The sequence below is a fragment of the Malaclemys terrapin genome, chromosome 2 (assembly GCF_027887155.1).
Source record: "Malaclemys terrapin pileata isolate rMalTer1 chromosome 2, rMalTer1.hap1, whole genome shotgun sequence".
NCBI classification, from domain to species: Eukaryota; Metazoa; Chordata; order Testudines; family Emydidae; genus Malaclemys; species Malaclemys terrapin.
In genome coordinates, this window is record NC_071506.1 from 101,067,091 (window position 1) to 101,086,330 (window position 19,240).

At 43.0% G+C, this 19,240-nt stretch overlaps 1 protein-coding gene across 7 annotated transcripts in view; it reads right to left on the minus strand.

Annotated features, from left to right (window-relative positions):
- MBP (myelin basic protein) overlaps window positions 1-19,240 on the minus strand; it is a 188,018-nt gene that overhangs the window by 136,457 nt on the left and 32,321 nt on the right. For all 7 annotated transcript variants that reach the window (XM_054021211.1, XM_054021216.1, XM_054021215.1 and 4 more), the window contains exon 2: window positions 14,896-14,971. In XM_054021211.1, coding sequence (XP_053877186.1) covers window positions 14,896-14,946 — 51 coding nt within the window. In that variant the 5' untranslated portion in view covers window positions 14,947-14,971. The remainder of the gene's footprint in view (window positions 1-14,895; window positions 14,972-19,240) is intronic.

A 19,240-nucleotide genomic window follows, 5' to 3' on the forward strand; every position in this document is an offset into this window, starting at 1 on the left:
CAGGGTAACTGTGGAGGGGACCAGAAGAGAAACAAAGGGGCAGCTGGGGGAGAAGTGGGGAGGGCAGTTAAAGAATCTCTTCCCAGCAGAGCTCCAAATTCCACAAAACCAGGACTCTGGAGCTTATGTGCTCAGCAGGATAGACACCTATTGGAACTTTTCATTTTCCTTGGGGCCTACAGGAATGGGGGTTTCCCTTCTGCACACCTCCTAGGGTGTATAGCTGTAGAGATGATCTCCTGAAGATCTTAATGGATTAAGATTGTCTAGCAGGAGCTCCTACTTCAAGTACCTAAAGCAGTGCATGTCTCTGAACTGAAATGAAAAACGTAGAACTGTGAATCACAATAATTCCTACGTCTATTACAGGTGGAAAAACAAAAACAAAAAAACCTGCCAAAAACTATTGGTCCTCAAATCAGTGGTCAAAGAATACACACAAATTTAAAAAAAAAAAAAAAAAAAAAAAAAAAACAGTGTTAACCTTCTCATTGACAGCACAACAGCACTGCTCTTAACAGTGAAACTTACTCCTGTGCAGAGGGCCAGCATAAAGGTCTTTGTAACATTTAAACTTTCAAAATTCAGCTTATGTGGAAGATAGGCCTTGTGCTGGTCCTCTACAGAGGGGCAAGTTTCAATCCAAAATTCAGATCTTACAAGCGTTTATCATCAAAAGCTGGTTAATATCCACCATGCAAATCAGACATTCAACTTCTGTTTTTTTTTTTAAAGCAGAACTGTTTCCATTTATTATAAACTTTGGCTTTCTATGGTTTTGTTTTGGAAAGTTAATTTGTAATAACATCTGAAGCTGTATTTATAGTGCATGTGTTTTCCTTTTGCAGTTCTAAGGCTTGGCTACACATCTGGTGTGAATTTCAACAACAGGGAAGATCAGTTAGTAATGCACAGATAGTCTGTGTTTCAGAGATATCTAGAGACAGTTTTGCAAAGCATGTAGCTAATCAACTGTTTTTATTTGAAACTTCCTTTGATGCACCTGATGAAGAGGATTCTGGGACACATCTGAACTTCTGATGAGCCAGCTGGTGTGGCTCAGCAGGAAACAACAAAATCAATAATCTGGAGCCAAAGGAGTAACATGGTGGCAGCTGGCACCTTCAAGAAAGAATTCCATGACTCGTTGCCTGCAGTTAGTTAATGGCTACTATTGGTTGGATAATGGATCAATTTTTTTTTTTTTTTTATTTCTCTTGATCAGCTAATTACATACGGCCAACCTGTTTTAGAGCACATGGCTCTGACTTGGCTGATTAGATTGGGGTTAACTCACCAATATTGTGATATATGTAAATGAAAGTTACTAAACCTGAACTAACAGTCCATAAATTTAATAAACGAGCAGATAAGAATGTGAAAGGCCCAGGAGAAATAAGAATTTACAGAGTGCAAGAGGGTGCACCGCACAGGTATCTGTGAGATATGAGGCAAGAGAAACATCAAACTGTTGTGAGGACATGAAACCTAAATGTTGGTGGATTGTCTGGGGAGAATCCGAGATTCTCTGGATCTTCATATATCACACTATTAATAAAGGAGTATTTTAACAGCTTGGGCAGCAACCTAGCATGGCAGGATTGGGTACATAGAAAGTTTTGGCACCTGGTAATAGCCTGCTTAAGGTTCATGCCCCTGTGAAAGGTGGGAGGAGGTTGGTTTGGGTAGAACATTTTCACAAAGAGAAATACCCTCCTTGGAGTTCAACTTTCCCTCTCATTTCTCCTGCAGTGGTTCCTGCTTCTCCCTTAACCATGACAACAAGCTCAGCTATACAAACTACCAGTCAGCAAGTTGCCTCCACATTGTTCTCCGGGTATGTAACTATGTTTTTGCTTATGAGGCACCATCCAAGATACCCCATAAGCCAAAATGTGATGTTGCATTCTAAATGCCACAGGAAGAAGGCCACAAAGAGGAAGATGAGGCATTTGGGCTCAGCCCAGAGGCAGCTGGTTTTAGCAGGAAATGTGTGTACAGACAAGCTGATGCGGGTGATCGTGAGAAGAGCTAGCAGGCAGGTAAAGGGGAAGGAAGGAAGAGTGGGAGAGAAGAAGTGGGAGAGGGTGACAGACATCTAGTAGGTCAATTATGACAAAAGCAAGAGATCACAACTTTCATTATAACTAGCTGGGACAGTCCCTTTAAACTGTGACATTTCTGGTAAATCAGGATATCTGCTCATCAAGATTATCACCATGAGTGATGTGTAGATCTTAGGACCTGCCCAACACGGAGCCCAATTTTGCAATCTGTACTCACACTGGGTAATACTGTGAATAATCCCAATTATCTGAGCAGGGCTACGGAATCAAGCCTATTTAAATAAGGACAGCTAAAGGCCCTATCTTGTTCCCCTAGAAGTAAATAACAAAATCCTCGCTGGAGGAAGATCAAGCCCTAGACATCAGTTCAAGTAAATATCCTTTGAATTTTATTAAACCATTAGCATCATCTGTATTTTACTTCTCTAATATCAAGAGAATGGGTTTGTACCACCAGCTCTTGTAAAATCCCTATTAGCTCACAGTGGCTTTTAGATCACACATGCACACAGCTTGATTCTGATTTCCTGGTGGAGTAAATTGGAGATAACTCCATTAAAAGTTAGTTAAGTTTACATTGGTAACTTCATTGAGTTAATAAACTTCAGTAATCAGGCTCAGAGTACATTTTGTCATTTAAATCATCTGTTTTTATTTCTGCCGAAAATGTGTGTACAGTAATAGTTATAGTAGTCCTGCAGAAAAGAAGTCAAGATAGAGGACCATAACTATGGCCAGAAAAAGTTATTGTTAAAGTAACAGTAGTTCCAGGGGGGCTCTATTTATTCTCAAGTTACCTCACATAAGTGAATATTGAATCAATAAGGCAACTCTCAAGATGCAATGCTCCTTGAATAAATTTACTTCACTGTTATAAACAATTTAAGAAACATAGTAACTGGTAAACACAGTGATCCGTAGACACTACAGGTATGTCTACTCTGCAGCTGGGAGGTGTGATTCCCAGTACAGTAAGACAATTTTGCACTAGCTCTGCTTGAGCTAGAACTCTAAAAACAACAGTCTGGACGTTGCAGCACTGACAGCAAATCAAGCTAGCCACCTGAACTCTGACAGGCTTGGACTCAGGCAGTTAGCCCAAGCCACTGTCCTCATGGCAACATCCACACTGCTAGATTTAGCTCACTAACTGGAGCAGAGCTAGCACAAGTCTGTCTACCCGCACTGGGAATCACACCTTGTTGCTGCAGCACAGACATACCCTTAGGTTTTATTTTATGGAAGTTCTCCAGCCCGTGTTATGCAGGAGGTTAGACTAAGAGTGATCACATTGGTCCTTCTGGTCTTAGAACAGGGGTGGGCAAACTATGGCTCACGGGCCGGATCCGGCCTGCCAGCTGTTTTAATCTGGCCCTCGAGCCCCCGCTGGGGAGCAGTGTATGGGGCTTGCCCTGCTCCGGCGCTCCAGCAGGGGAGCAGGGTCGGGGGCTGCTCCCGGAAGCAGCAGCATGGCCCCGCTCTGGCTCCTACACATAGAGGCAGCCAGGGGGCTCCACTCTGCATGCTGCCTCCACCTCAAGCAATGCCCTCTGCAGCTCCCGTTGGCCGGGAATCACAGCCAATGGGAGCTGCAGGGGCGATGCCTGCGGACGGGGCAGCGTGCAGAGCCAGGGAAGGGACAGGACGCTGCTTCTGGGAGCCACTTGAGGCAAGTGCCACCCGGAGCCTGCACCCCTGAACCTCTCCCCACCCCACCATCCTGCCCCCCAAACTTCATCCCCAGCGCCACCCCAGAGCCCATGCTCCCAGACGGAGCCCTCACCCCCCTACACCCCAAACCCCTGCCCCAGCACTGATCCCCCTCCTGCCCTCCAAACCCCTCGATCCCAGCCCAGAACAGCCTCCTGCACCCCAAACTCCTCATCCTCACTGCAGAGTCCACACCCCCAGCTGGAACCCTCACCCCCTTCTGCACCCCACTCTCCCACCCCAGAGCCCCCCCTCACACACCCTGAACTCATTCCTGGCCCTACCCCAGAGCCTGCACCCCCAACCAGAGCCCTTACCCTGCCCCCCCAGATCCCAACCCCAATTTTGTGTGCATTCATGGCCCGCCATACAATTTCTATTCCCAGATGTGGCCCTCAGGCCAAAAAGTTTGCCCACCTTACCTTAGAATCTATAGGCACAATAGATTAGATACATATCTCCAAAAGGTGGGTAAATATTAACCATATTTACACAGATAGAGAACAGGGAGGCACACAGAAGTTAAAGCCCAAATTTTTCAGAGTGGCTGCTGATTCCGGATCCCTCAGTTTTTGGATACCCAGCCTGAGACACCCTGAGTTTGCTTTTCAGGCATTCTGAGCAGCAGGAGCTCCTACAGTAGTGAGGGGTGCTGATTGCTTCTGAAGTTATGATTCAAGAGGTTTCAAATGGGCACCCAAAAATTGAGGCACTCAAAAGTAGTGTCCACTTTTTGACCTAAATGACTTACCTAACATCATATACTGAGTCACTGGCAGTACTGAGAGTAAATCTCAAGACTTCTGACTCCCAATCCTCTCCACTGGCCTACACTTAGATGTACTGAAGATAACCTACGATACTGTGCTTTAAACACGCAATCTCCTTCTGCAAAAGCTTTTTCAATTAATACCAACTAAATATGTTTCATTCATCTTACAGTAGAGGGAAGGGAAAACTCACATTCTGTTTAATAAAAAGTAAAATATCAAAACAGTTTTCAACAGCTCAAAGTGGAAAAGACACGCTCATAAATGAAGGCATGGTTTTTAGAACTGAAACAAACATGTTTTCAGATCTGCAATGGCAGATAAAATCAATCTACTGAGTACACAAAGAATACTAATTACATAAAGAAACCCTTCTTTGTCCAAACTTAAACATCAGTCTTTAAAGCATGCCTATAGTTAGGAAAAAGTTACAGTGGTGCAGGCGTCTCTATATTTATTCCCTTGCACTGACTTCCATGCCATATTTGCTGAATTTACAAGTTAAAACATTTTTTCCTAGCTATGGCCATACTGTAAGCCCAGAAGTTAGAAGAGGCTGAGATTTTTATAGTGGTGCATAATGCAGAATCTAGCTAAACCTTAGTTATGTTGACTCAGCTCTGATGGTAATATCTCAGAAATTCAAGCAGGTTTAGTGCAAAGGAGACAGAAATAATATGTCCCAAATTCTTCTTCTCCCCACCCCAGTATGGGTGCATGAAAGGCAGAAGAAACAGAAAGTTCCACTGTAGGGGAGGAGGGTCAGGGCAAACTGCAGAGCCCCTGTACAGAGGGGATCTATACAAAGAGAATGGTTCTAGAGACAGATACACCAGTCAACCTTGCACCTGGTGGAGGATGGCACTGGTCATAGAACAGTTGTGCTCCATGTTGTGGGATGAGGTGAATATTCTCTCTCACTCTGGCTGCAAATAACCCCTGTGCAAAGCCTGCTTACTCGGGATTCACACTGAGAATTTGTAACATTTGTACTAGTTACATAAATAATTAGATACTAGTTTAAGAAGGAAGTAATGAAGCACTAGTTTTACAATTTTAAAAACTACATTCTAAAATTAACTATATATGGGAAAATTCCTGCTCGTCACTGACTTAGCTCACTCTGTTTCACATAAGGTATTGCAACACATTCCAACATGTGACATAGCATGTTGATCAGAGAACCACTAGAGCAGGGGTTCCCAAACTTGGTTCGCAGCTTGTTCAGGGTAAGCCCCTGGCCAGGGCCGGCTCCAGGCACCAGCTTAACAAGCAGGTGCTTGGGGCGGCCAAGGGAGAGGGGCGGCACCTGCGGCAATTCAGGGGCGGCAGGTCCCTCACCCTCTAGGAGCGAAGGACCTGCCGCCCCCGCCGCCCATGGCTTTTTTTTTTTTTTGCTTGGGGCGGCAGAAATGCTGGAGCCGGCCATGCCCCTGGCGGGACGTGAGATGCTTTGTTTACCTGAGCATCTGCAGGTACGGCTGCTTGCAGCTCCCACTGGCTAGGAACGGCAAACCATGGCCACTGGGTGCTGCGAGCGGCCGTACCTGCAGACGCTCAGGTAAACAAAGCTTCTCGGGGCCCGCCAGGGGTTTACCCTAAACAAGCCGCAAACCAAGTTTGGGAACCCTTGCATTAGAGTGTTCAAGGTACATTGAAGTAATATGGGGAAGGACACAGATCCTTGCTTCTCACGCCCAGATCTCTGTTTCACACCATCTTTGCCATGCACACACCACTTCCTGCTTTGGCAAGGCTCACCAATATAAACATGGTACATTTCATTCACTATTTGCTTTTATTATTTTCCGGTGTGAAGTTACCAGAAAATGTGGCTCTGTGTAAGCCCTCAATTCTTCCATATCCTTGCTGATTCAAGTGAAAATGTCATTATACCCTTGTTTGAAAAGGCATTCATCCGACTCCAAAGTGGGGGCATTTCAAAGCTAAAAGGAACTAGCAGAAAGCATTCTGCATTAGAGACACGTAATGCCACAAGGGGAAGGTGCTGGACGCACCAACCCTTACAAAACTGAAGTGGGCACTTTCTTCTGCAGTGGTCAGCTCTACAAACTGGGGAGGGGATGAGAGGACAAGGCAATGGCCCTGCCCCCTCCACACAAGGAACTACAAAGACTAACTATGGATGGTTTCTCCCCTTACTTTTACAACCCTGCATACTCAGCCACATCAGGTACTAAGTGATTAACAGTGAATAGTTAGAGCTGGATGAAAAGAAATATGAAGGCTTCACAACAAATTTCTTTTAAAAAATTTTTACCTTTTTTCACTGAAATTCAAAATGGATGAAAAATTGTCAATACTGCACATTTTAGAATGCAGCCAACTATTATTAAATAAATAATTAATAAATAAATAAATGAATAATGAATAATAATAATAATGATGATGATGAACAGTAGACACTTAAATCCTGATTTTCTATCTGCTCCTCTCTCATATCAGGTTTCTTGCCCCCTAACTATCCTGAAAGTTGTCGTGTGGAGCCACATTGACTTCAATGGGGTTCACATGAACAGAGCTCACTGGAAGATTAAGGTCTAAGATTGTATGTTCTTTGGGGAAGGGACCGTATCTTTTATGGGTATATGTAAGCCACTTAGCATATTTATGGATACTTGACAAATAAATATATAATAATGATAATCCCTATCCAATCCAGTGCTTGTAAAGTTTAATAAGCACTCAGGCCTCAGTTCAGCAAGGTAGTGAAACACTTGAATAGTCCTATTGACTTCAGAAGGGCTACTTGCACACTTTAAGTTAGGCATGTGCTTAAGTACCTTGCCAAATCAGGGCCTCAGAGTCAGATTTATCAAGAGAGTAGGCACATCACTTTGAGTTAACTGCACAAGCACCCCGCTCAGCCGGAGTCTGCTCAGGCCCTGGAAACAACTACCGCACAATGGACGTTCTCAGAGGCTTCATGCTGGTACCTAGCATAGTCACTTCTATGCTAATATGGTATTACCTGATTAGTATTACAGTAGTTCCTGGTGTCTCCAGTCAAGACTGCTCTAGGCACTCCACCATGAATACATAATGGGACAGTTCGTGCCCTGATGAACTTACAATCTAATTAGACAGGATAGATAAAAAGTGGAAAGGGAAACAGAGGCACAGAGAAGTGAAAGGATTTGCTCAAAGTCACATGCCAGCTCAATGGTAGAACCAGAAGAGAATCTCAGGTTTCCTGAGTCCCAATTCGCTACCCTAGCCACACTAAACCTAAGCCCATATCACTGTAGGATATGTCTACATTGTATCTGGGAGCGAGCCTCCCAGCTCAGGTCCAAAGACTTGTGGTAACAGGGCTTGTGCTTGCGCACTAATAGCAGCAGTGGAAACAGTTCGACACTGCTGCTCGGGCAGGCACCAGGCTTCAGAGCCTTAGCCCCATTGTTGACACAGCTATTTTTGTCTTCCCCAAGTCTGGGCTGGGACCTCACTCCCAAACACAGTGTAGACATACGCCCAGCTCACTCACTGGATAAACCTGGGACCCACCCCAAGAAAAGCATTTTTCCTCCACTCCCAACTGACTTTTCTTTTCAGAAAAACTTCTCACCCTGTGAGGCACATTGGTGAAAAATGCCCATTAAATCTCAAAACAGACAACTTCCTCTACCCGCCTCTTTTACATTTTTTTAAATCCATTCTCTCCGCCTCCTGACTTATTTTTCTGTTATCTCATGCTTTCAAAGGAAAATACTCGTTTAAATGAGAGACATTTTAAATCACTACCTCTAATTACAAAAAAGAATACACCATTATATGCACCCCATTGCTACACAGAACAGCAAAACCACAGGAAAAAACCACAGCCGTGCAGAACGGGGAAGGGACAAATATTGTTATAAACTTTCTCGGTCACAAACTTTCTATTTGTATTCTGAGTTGAAGAGTCAAATCTGTGCCCTGCTTGTTTTATGCATGGGAGTAGGACCATTGATCTGTACCAGTACCCAAATCAGAAAGCCAAATATGTCCTTTATATGGACTGCTTTACCTTAAAAAAATATTAAAATAACATTCCCAAAATGTTTTTAATCTCTTCTTCAAATACCTCTTGCACTAAAAAATAAATAAATAAATACATCCTTTTTATTGATTTTACCAATTCCACAAAAATGTTATTTAACAGTAAGAAATAAAACTCAAAATCAAAATGCTGCTTCTGTTTTTCTGCAGGTTGCCACACTGTACTGCACACCAGGCGGAAACACCTGGTAAAACCACACAGCTGGTCTGGGTCTTAGGCAACTTTGAAGAGCAAGAAATGAGGTAAAAGAAATGATAGTGTGTTAATTCTTTCATTTGTACATCTGCAATGCTTATGAAATGGCTAGTACAGCTATAATATTGATCCAGTCATTTCCAAAGGTTTCATCTCTCCTCCTCAACTGCAGAGCTCTCCATTGACTTCAATAGGAAGCAGGTGTGGGCTCAAACAAAGTAAATGGCGTATAGCTCCTAAAAACTGGTAAGATAAAGAGGGGAGAAGAAAAGGAGGCAATGGAAAATGAATAGTGCTTCAGTAGTGGGAAGTTTAAACTCCTTTAATTGAGTTATTTCTCTTTACACAGAGAAAACAGATAACTTCTTAGCATTTCTTGGAAATGTTTACCATCTAAACAAGCTATCTAATTTAGTGAGACATTGGTGTGGAACACAGTCTTTGAACAGAGATACACAGATAAGACAGTCACAAGCAACATCTTTTGTTTCATAGTTTACCTGTACGCTTAGACAGTTAACATGCAATTTAAGAAGTTACAAGGAACACATCATGGCCAAGCCTACATAGGGTGTAAATCCTGCTCCCACCTCCCTGCACAGCCTCTTCACCTCTCTGCCACAAATGTGTGTGGGTTTGAGAAACAGGGACTGTCCCTAAGTACTTCTCTTGATTGGTGCAAAATGGGCAGAAAGGAATGATGCACCAGCCAACATGGTTGAGCCATGGGACAGAGGAAGAAATCTGCTACAGGTATGGGACAGTAGCAAATTACTACCCCAGGAACACTTTCAGGGACCATTTTCCCTGTGGTGTTCCTAGAGCAGTGCTGCTATCTACCACAGGGTTAAAATATTTAAGTATAATCTAGCCATTAATGATTTTTTCAATAAGCTGCAGTATTTCATAAACCACTGCAAACAGTTCTCGAAAGAACATAGGATGATGTCTTCCTCTCTGGTATGAATTAACACGTTATACAATTTAATTTTAAAACCATGACTTAGAAGTCATTAAACTGTTGGTTGAGTACCTTTTTTTCTTTTTTTAAATAAACTGTTACATGTGTTTTAAATTTCTGCCTGTGAAAAATTAATGTACTGGAATAAATAAATTTCCCCCAAATTCTTAGGCAAAGCTAGAGGCTTGAAGCATCACCTGATCTATTTTGTCAAGGTTTCATGGCTAATGTACTTTACCATGTATTCAGACAGTCTATCAAGAATATGAGAACGGCCAGGTGACGCGATACCTCCAGTTGTAGTTCAGCTATTAATCATGAGGAAACTGAAGTTAAGAAGGAACTTTGCCTAATGTGCTAACAGGGGCCATGCGCTTTGAGGAGATGATGATGTGCTTAGTCTCTGGGGAAGCCAAAAGGAGTCATCAGTGGGAAGTTCAGCCAATGTTGCATTAAGAGTGGCTACTAGCAGTTATCGAGAAGGCGTTTGTTGTGGTTTGCAGCTGTACTAATGGCATCAACGCAAGGTGAACTATAATAACGGCTCAGAATTAAGACCGGTAAAAATTCAATAATCCAGACCAGTCTCCACTTCATCAGCATCTTGTTATTTTTCAGAGTCTTGGGTAAAATTCTGGCCAGTGAAGGAAAGCCCATTCTTTAAGACTCCCCAATGCTGAATATATTCACTTAGAGATAGGCCAAGGTTTTTCAAAACTGGGTACCTAAATCTTTATTTTGTTGCATAAATAAAATGAAAAGCAGCAAGCACCCAGCAGCTCCCACTGAAGTAAAAGGAATGAAGAGAAATTGAATGATTTACTGTAATCTTACAAAAACTGTACAAGTGCAGGTGTCAGATAAGAGAACAACAAGAGAGATGAGGCAGTTACTGATTAGAGTAAGTATACATATTGTTTAATTATAAAGGTTTATCCCACTTATACCAGATGTTTTCATATGCAGCTGGTAAGTCGCATATAGGCATGGAAGGGTTAGATTTTTATCAGTAAATGTTGATTTCACTGTACGCATATGCTGACGAAAAATATTTCCATAGATAAAAATCAAAATGTACAGACATATAAAGTAAGAAAAACACTGCTTAAGAAAATGCAGTGATTTAGATACTTAAATTAGGCTTGTTATAAATGGACTAGTGAATGAATAGTAAAAACAGGTATGATTTCTTGATTTAAGAATATTTACTTAGCATATTTTGACATATAATGTTGACAATTTGTGTTTTAACAGTTTATAAAGCTTTAAGTTCTTGAATCTCAATGTCTATTAAAATGTCTGACCACATCCCATAATTTTCACACTTGTGGGGAAAGTAAGACAAAAGTCTTAAAAAAAACCACACACACACACGCATAAAAATAAACATTGATGTTATTCACTGAAATTATTAAAAAAAAAAAATGGAATTCTGCCAACCCTACTAATACAGTTCCTCTTATTATTTATGGATTGCACCTTTTAGCATGGTGCACTGATAAGACAAAATTAAACTGCAACATTTTCAAGTTAATGTCAAAGTATGGGAAATTGTCTCCTGGGAATCTGCCTAATTGAAAGTCTTCTGGTCTGACCACAGTAGTTTGATGAAATCATCTTATGGCTCTATCCCCCTAGTTTCAGTCATTAGAAAATATCCAGATTCATTAAAAGTAAACAAAATCGTAGTGACTGCAGTCAAAAGCTATTACAAGAATGCAGGTAGCCACCCCAGAGTTAAAGTTTAAACATGGTTTCTCTTTACACACACATACATATACACAGACAGTGAAATCATCTTGAAAATCAAAATGTCAGTTCAGAACGTAGAGTAGAGTGTGTGGTGCAAATTTGAGTTCATTTGCTGAAGGGGTTCAGATAGTGAAATACAGTTTCTTGTTGTTTCATTCTTTTGGGCATGGGATATAATTAGCCTAAAGCTGCAAGAAATTAATTTTTGGAAATCCGTTAATGCATTGTTAGATTTTTTTTTAAATTGCGGTTGTGCAACTGCAAGGCAGGAGAAACAGCTCAGTATCTCTAGGTTTATCTCTGTCAACCAATAGCAACTGCTCTGCACTTCACTGTGGGATTGTAGGAAAGCAAGACTAGATTTAAAACTATGGTGCGCAAAGGAAAAAAAAACACAGATTTTTTGCTAACAAGGGGTATAGTACTGTGATGTTTTCAGTTCCGATTGCCATGGAGCAGAGTTACAACAGTCTGGCTGCATTGCGTGCATAGCAGTACCTTAACCATGCATTTCCTGTTTTTTTGTAAGTCTCTGGCTTGTCTTTTCACGAAATGCTAACACTATTTTCAGAGATGCATGGAGATATCTTAACTGAACATTTCTAGTTTTCTAATATTTGAATATGGCTTTTGAAATCCCACATTCCAAAAGGGTATCGGCAGGGCCGGCTCTAGACACCAGGCACCCAAGCACGTGCTTGGGGCGGCACCTGGTAAGGGGCGGTGGGGGGAGCGCGGCGCGGCATTCCGCGGCAGGGGGGGCGCTCCGGCGGCGCAGCGCTGGGGGGGGCGGGCTCCGGTTGCGCGGGGCTTGGCGAGGGGCGGCGCGAGCGCGTCGCTAAAAGGGGGTTCCGGCGGCACTCGACGGGGCGGGCTCTGGCAGCGCAGGGCTCGGCGCTGGGGGGCGGCGCGCGGCACGGGCGCGGTGCTGGAGGGGAGTTCCGGCGGCGCTTGGCAGGGGGCGGGCTCTGGCGGCGGGGGGCGTTGCGGGGCTCAGCGCTCGGGGGGGGGGGCGGGCTCCAGCGCTCGGGGGGGGAGGGCGGCACTCTGGGGGAGGGGTTCCGGCGGCACTCGGCGGGGGGGGCGGCGTGGCCCGGCGGGGGGTCTAGGGGACGGCGCTTTTTTTTTGCTGCTTGGGGCAGCAAAAAAGCTAGAGCCGGCCCTGGGTATGGCAGGCAGAGGTCACTGCTGAACAGCAACAACTTTAACGCCACCTTAACAAAAGTTTTTTTTGCAAGTAAATTTCAACACTCTGATTGTAACTACAAATACTTAGGAAGGAAAGGTGATCCATAAACTAAAGAGTTATAAGAAATACAACATTCTAGTTGCTCATTCACCTTATGTCTTGTCTTCTTTCCTTATCAGCAGGCTCCACATACCTGCTTTTTAAAAAAACTCAATGTGCAGTGTGCCTACATGAGTGGACTTCACCTAGCTAAATTAAGACAACATAATTTCTTAAAGGGTAAAATAAGCAGTAATCCATATTAACCTGATGCATCAACTACAATGGGGTCGAATAGGGTTACCGTATTTAAAAAAAGGACACTCCACAGGGCCCTGGCCCCACCCCTTCCCCACCCCGGCCCCGCCCCAACTCTGCTCCTACCCTGCCCCAACTCCGTCCATTCCCCGAAGTCCCCGCCCTAACTCCCCCTCCTCCCTCCCAGCCACGCGAAAAGGGCTGCCCCAGCAATACCGGCTTCACGGTTTGCCGGGCAGCCCCCAGACCCTGCGCCCCCGGCTGGCGCTTCCCCAGCGCAGCTGAAGCCCGGGAGAGGAAGCGCCCAGCTGCGGGCGCAGGGTCTGGAGGCTGCCCGGCAAACCATGAAGCCAGTAGCACTCGGGCTTCAGACAGCCCCCATGCCTCCGGACCCCGAGCCGCCGGCTAGGCGCTTCCCCTCCCAGGCTCCGGCTGCTGTGCTCCTCCCCTGACTCTTTGGTTCTGTTTAAGAGCCGAGCTGCCCAAGCGCTACCGGCTTCGGGCAGCCCCCATGACTCTGGGCCCTGCGCCCCCAGAGCCCGGGAGGGGAAGTGCCCGGCCAGTGGCGCAGGGTCTGGAGGCATGGGGGCTGCCCGAAGCCGGTAGCGCTCGGGCAGCTCGGCTCTTAAACAGAGCCGAAGAGTCAGGGGAGGAGCACAGCAGCCGGAGCCTGGGAGGGGAAGTGCCCAGCCGGTGGTATTTTTTCCAGACATGTTCGGCTTTTTGGCAATTCCCCCCGGACGGGGGTTTGATCACCAAAAAGCCGGACATGTCCGGGAAAAACCGGACGTATGGTAACCCTAGGGTCAAACACCTTGTTACTATTTGTATTAGAGTTGAATCTAAGAGCTACAGTCCCATTGTGCTAGGCATAGCATAAACACATCAACTATGGCTACATATAAAGAAAGCAGCACAATCCCCTCTTGATGGTACTATTTTTCTATTTTCTCCCTCTTCCTTCCAGCATGTTTACTCATTTTCTAACCACTTATCCCTGCCTTCTAAAAGGACATATTGAAGGTCTGACCATCTCTTTACTACTTCCACTCTTATTTCTGGGGGCATATTGGTCATTTGTGCCATAACAATGTGAAATACCAGTATTCCTCCAGATGAAGCTGTACAGCTCACCTGTCCAATAGGTATGGTCATTTTCTGGAGAAAGTTTGTACACTGGAGCCTTTCTGGTGTCAAAATGAGTAATATCAACTAACAAAAAGGAAACACTAATTTTTTTCCTAGATAAAATCATTTCTGTGCATTCCCTTTTTTCTCAGTCAAATTTAGAACAGACAACAAAAAAGCACCATGAGAAAGCAAAAAGCTTTTGACTACCCCTCTCTGGAAAATAACCAGCATCAACAAACTCTGTAGAGCTTCTTAATTGTATGGCCAACACTCCCGATTTTATTGGGTCACAGTATTAGGTGTTTTTCTTAAAGTCCTAGCGATGTGATTAGGAGAAAATCTCAGCTTTCATTACAATCTTTCATTTCTAATATACTCTTATTTATTATCAGTCTTTTATATAGTTACTGTATTAAAGATAAGCTAGGTTAACAAGTAACATTTTACTCAGCACATTGCTACCTAAATATGTGCTGCATTTCTATTCTTTCAGGTCTCAGAGTCCATGCCCCACCATGACTAGCTAGCTTCAGATCCAGTGTGCATCCTAAACATGCAGAATGCTAAGATATCACATCTATTATTAAATTCACCAAAGCAGAACCCCTTTTTTCCCCACTTTTAAGAAATTATATATATAATGATTGTGATTATAAAATAATAGTAGTAACAATAAGTTTAGCAAGTGTATTGGCATTTCATCACATACACTTTTCTTGATATTATAGTCTCTCTCTTGTAGTATTTTTTTTCCCTCTTACCTTAATAGGCTTCTCAGCGCTCTGATCTCGTTTTCCTACATGGTTCCCCATGGCAGGCCACTCAGCTCTTCAGAAACTAAAAGAAAAACAAAAGAAAAACATATTTTTGAAAAAGTAAACATGGATTTCAAAAGAAATTTTGGAACTTTTAAACTGATTTCTTCGCACACCTACCAAACTGCCTTTCTTGTGCTACAGTTATCAGTAACACAGTATTTCTACAGTTCCAGGCTGGGATTTTCAAAGCAGCTTACATGAGTTAGATACCAAACTCCCATTACCTTTCAGGGTGCAGCCACACTCAGGGTGGGGGGAAATGGGAGGAAGGAAGAGGGGGGGGGGGAAGTGTTTTCATAGCTAACAGGGTCACTAACGTGGTTAAATCCTAGTCAAGATAAGGCAGTTATAGTTTTCACTGTGATAGCATGTTGATGTAAAAAGGAAATGAGCTCTTCAGGATTTACCTTGACCTGCTAACATGTTAAAACTATAACTGCCTTGCTTGACCTCTCAACCTTGACTGGAAAGAATGTCTTGATTGTAGAAGATATTCAGTAGGATTTTAACTCTTGTTAATTGCCATGTGTTAGCTAACATGAGGTAAGAACATTGAGTGATTTGAAATGGGCTTGAATGTTTTGAATGTCTTGAGTCTCTCAATGCTGAACTACTCATTGGAATTATTTTTGCTCAGGATTTCCATTTTTAGTGGAAAAGAAGAATTGCTGGAGAGGATAAAGATGCAAAAAAGGGGGTGGCTGCTTTCAAGCCTTTCATTTCTGGAAGCATCTGAACCTTTGCAAAGATCTGAAGATTCTCAGGTCCTTTTGGACATCATAGGCCTGACTCTTTCCGCCAACAGAACCCAAGCTCCTTCCCTTGTGTTGAAGCCATAGTAACTCCCAATCTGTTGGTACAGCCCCAAAATGAACCCTCAGTAAATCTTCCCAGCTACAGTTTAAGGACCAGATTGTTCAGCACACAGCAGCTCCCACTGTTGCACTTGTGAACATGGAGGATATGAACTGTAGCTTTCTCAATACTCGATGATTCAAATCTTTTATTTTCAATTTAACTTTCAGCTTCTAACTCATTATTTGCTTTGTTTATTCATTGTGTGCATTTGAACCTGAAAGCTTATCTTTCTCATAACAATATTTGTGGATCGCAGGCCAATAACCAAAAAGACTAAGGGAAAATTAACTGTTTCTCCAAAATGTTCAGAGGCCACAACCAACCACAGAAGAATGTTTTTCTGTAAAACTGTTTAAAGGATTTTTAAATGAAAATCAGTAACTCAGACTTCAAGGTCAGATGGGACCATCATGATCATCTAGTCCTGCACACTGTAGGCCACAGAACCTCACCCACCCTCCTGAAATAGGCCCCTAACCTCTGGCTGAGTTACTGAAGTCTTCAAATCATTATTTAAAGACTTCAAGTTACAGAGAATCCACCATTTACACTAGTTTTAACCTGCAAGTGACCTGTGCCACATGCTGCAGAGCGAAGGTGAAAAACCCCAGGGTCTCTGCCAATCTGACCCAGGGGAAAATTCCTTCCCAACCTCAACTATAGTAATCAGACCTTGAGCATGTGGGCAAGACCCACTAGCCAGACACCTAGGAAAGAATTCTCAGTAGTAACTCAGAGCCTAGCATCCCATCATTAGCCATTGGGGATTTTTGCTACTGGCAGTTGCTGATGGGCCACATGCCATTGTAGGCAGTCCCATCGTACCATCCCCTCCATAAACTTATCGAACGCAGTCTTGAAGCCAGATAGGGTTTTTGACCCCACTGCTTCCTTTGGAAGGCTCTTCCAGAATTTCACTCCTCTGATGGTTAGAAATCTTCATCTAATTACAAACCCGAACTTGTTGATGGCTAGTTTATATCCATTTGTTCTTGTAACTGCACTGGTGCTTAACTTAAATAACTCTTCTCCCTCCCTGGTATTTATCCCTCTAATGTATTTACAGAGAGCAATCATATCTCCCCTCAGCCTTCTTTTGGTCAGGCTAATTTAAACAAGCCAAGCTCTTTGAGTCTCCTCTCATAAAAATAGGTTTTCCATTCCTCAGATCATTCTAGTATCCCTTCTCTGCACCTGTTCCAGTTTGAATTCATCTTTCTTAAACATGGGAGACCAGAATTGCACATCGTCTATTATACAAGGCGTTGGCAAGACTTCATCTGGAATACTAACACTTCCCTGTCTCTACTGGAAATACCTCACCCAATGCATCCTACGAATACATTAGCCTTTTTCACGGTCACATCACACTGGTGGCTCATAGTCATCCTGTGATCAACCAATACAACTTCCATGTAATTAATTCCATATCATTTACTGTAGGAATGAAACAAAATTGCCTATGCATTCACTTAGCTGGAAACTGTTGAAAACCCATACCCATAGAACACAAACATTTTCCAATTACCAATCAAACCCTTAATATAAATTCTCTGTGGAATTTTAGAATCAAGGCATTATTATTTTTCTAGCAGGATAGGGGATGAAGACAGTTGGATGTTAACAAGTACCTCCTATTGGTTGTCAGAGTGTGAGCCATGCAAGCATAGCTGAGAAGAAGAGAAAGAGATGTAGCCTGATTGCTTATAGTAGAAAGAATATTCATATAACCATAGGATTAGAAGGGACCACAAGGGTCATGTAGTCTAACCCCCTGCCAAGATGCAGGATTTGTTGTCTCTAAACTATCCAAGACAAATTGCTCTCAAGCCTCCTTTTGAAAACCTCTAGTGAAGGCGCTTTCAAAATCTCCCGAAGCAGTCTGCTCCCTTGTCCTATTGTTCTTACAGTTAGGAAGTTTATCCTGAGATTTAATCTAAATCTGCTACGCCGTAGTTTGAACCCATTGCCTCTTGTCCTGCCCTCTGTGGCAACTTGCCTCCATCTTTTTAATTGCAGTCTTTCAAGTATTTGAAGACCACTATCATATCCCCCCTCAATCTCCTCTTTTCCAAACTAAATATATCTAGTTCCTTCAGCTTTTGCTCATATAGCTTGCATTCCGTCCCTTTAGTCATCTTTGTTGCTCATCTCTGGATCCTTTCCAGTTTCTCAGCATCCTTTCTATAGATTGGTGACCAAAACTGGATACAGTACTCTAGCTGAGGCCTAGCCAAAGCCAAGTAGAGCAGTACTATCACCTCCCATGACTTGCATACTATGCCTCTGTTGTTAGTGCAGCCTAAAATTGCATTTGCTTCTTTTGCAACAGCATTGAACTGCTGACTCATGTCCTTCTCAGCTGTGCAGCTGCAAAGCCAGTTATCCCCTATTCTGTAATTGTGCATTTGGTTTTTCTTCCTTAAGTGTAGCACATTCCATTTGTCTTTGTTGAATTTCATTTTGTTGTCTAAAGCCCAGTTCTCCAATCTATCAAAATCCCTCTGAATTTTAGCTATCCTACAAAGTGTTGGCAACCCCCATAGGTTGGGGTCATCTGCAAATTAAACACTGGACCCAGAACACATCCCTGTGGAACCCCACTTGAGACCTCCCTCCAATCCAACATCATTCCATTAATAGTTACTCTTTGTTTGTTGTTGTCGAACCAATTCTGTATCCGCTTACTAGTAGTTCCATCGAGCCCACATTTCTCCGCAACTTACTTATCAGAATGTCATGTAGGGCTGTGTCAAAAGCCCTGCTGAAGTCCCAGTGTATTATGTCCACCACATTCCCCCTATCCACCAAACCAGTTACCCTGTCAGAGGGGGGAAATTGGTTTCGGATGTAAATCCATGCTGGCTACTAATAACCACCCCCTTCATCTTTCAGGTATTCACAAACTGTTTTATATATTGATACTTTGGAAGCTACTAGAGCAAAGTACGCTGTTCAGCATAGAATTAAACCATGGGTAAAATCCTGAAAACTCCACTTGGATTTTTCAGTCATTGCTTTGACATAGGACCCGTGTCAAAATCAGCTGACCTACTTAGTAAACCCTCAAAGCATTTTTATATTACAAGATCATGATCTGGCTTATTTCACCAAATCTCATTAATTTCACAAAGATTTTCTTCTCTTTTCAAAAATGTGCATAAACAAAGAAAAATGTGTTTCATAGGAAGTTTGTCACAAACGAATAATAGCATATAAAATCATGATTATGGCTAACAATTTGTACTATATATATATGTATGTCAACCTTTAGGTCTCATTCTCTGGCTCTTCTTGCTATGTTTCAACTTAAATAGTGTTGATGTAGGTTAAGCGGCAATGCTTAAACTATAGCTTTCGGTTGGCTAATGTGGTTATGCTTGCATGTTTTTCTGTTAGAAAACATTTGTGACATTTAAAACACCTGGAG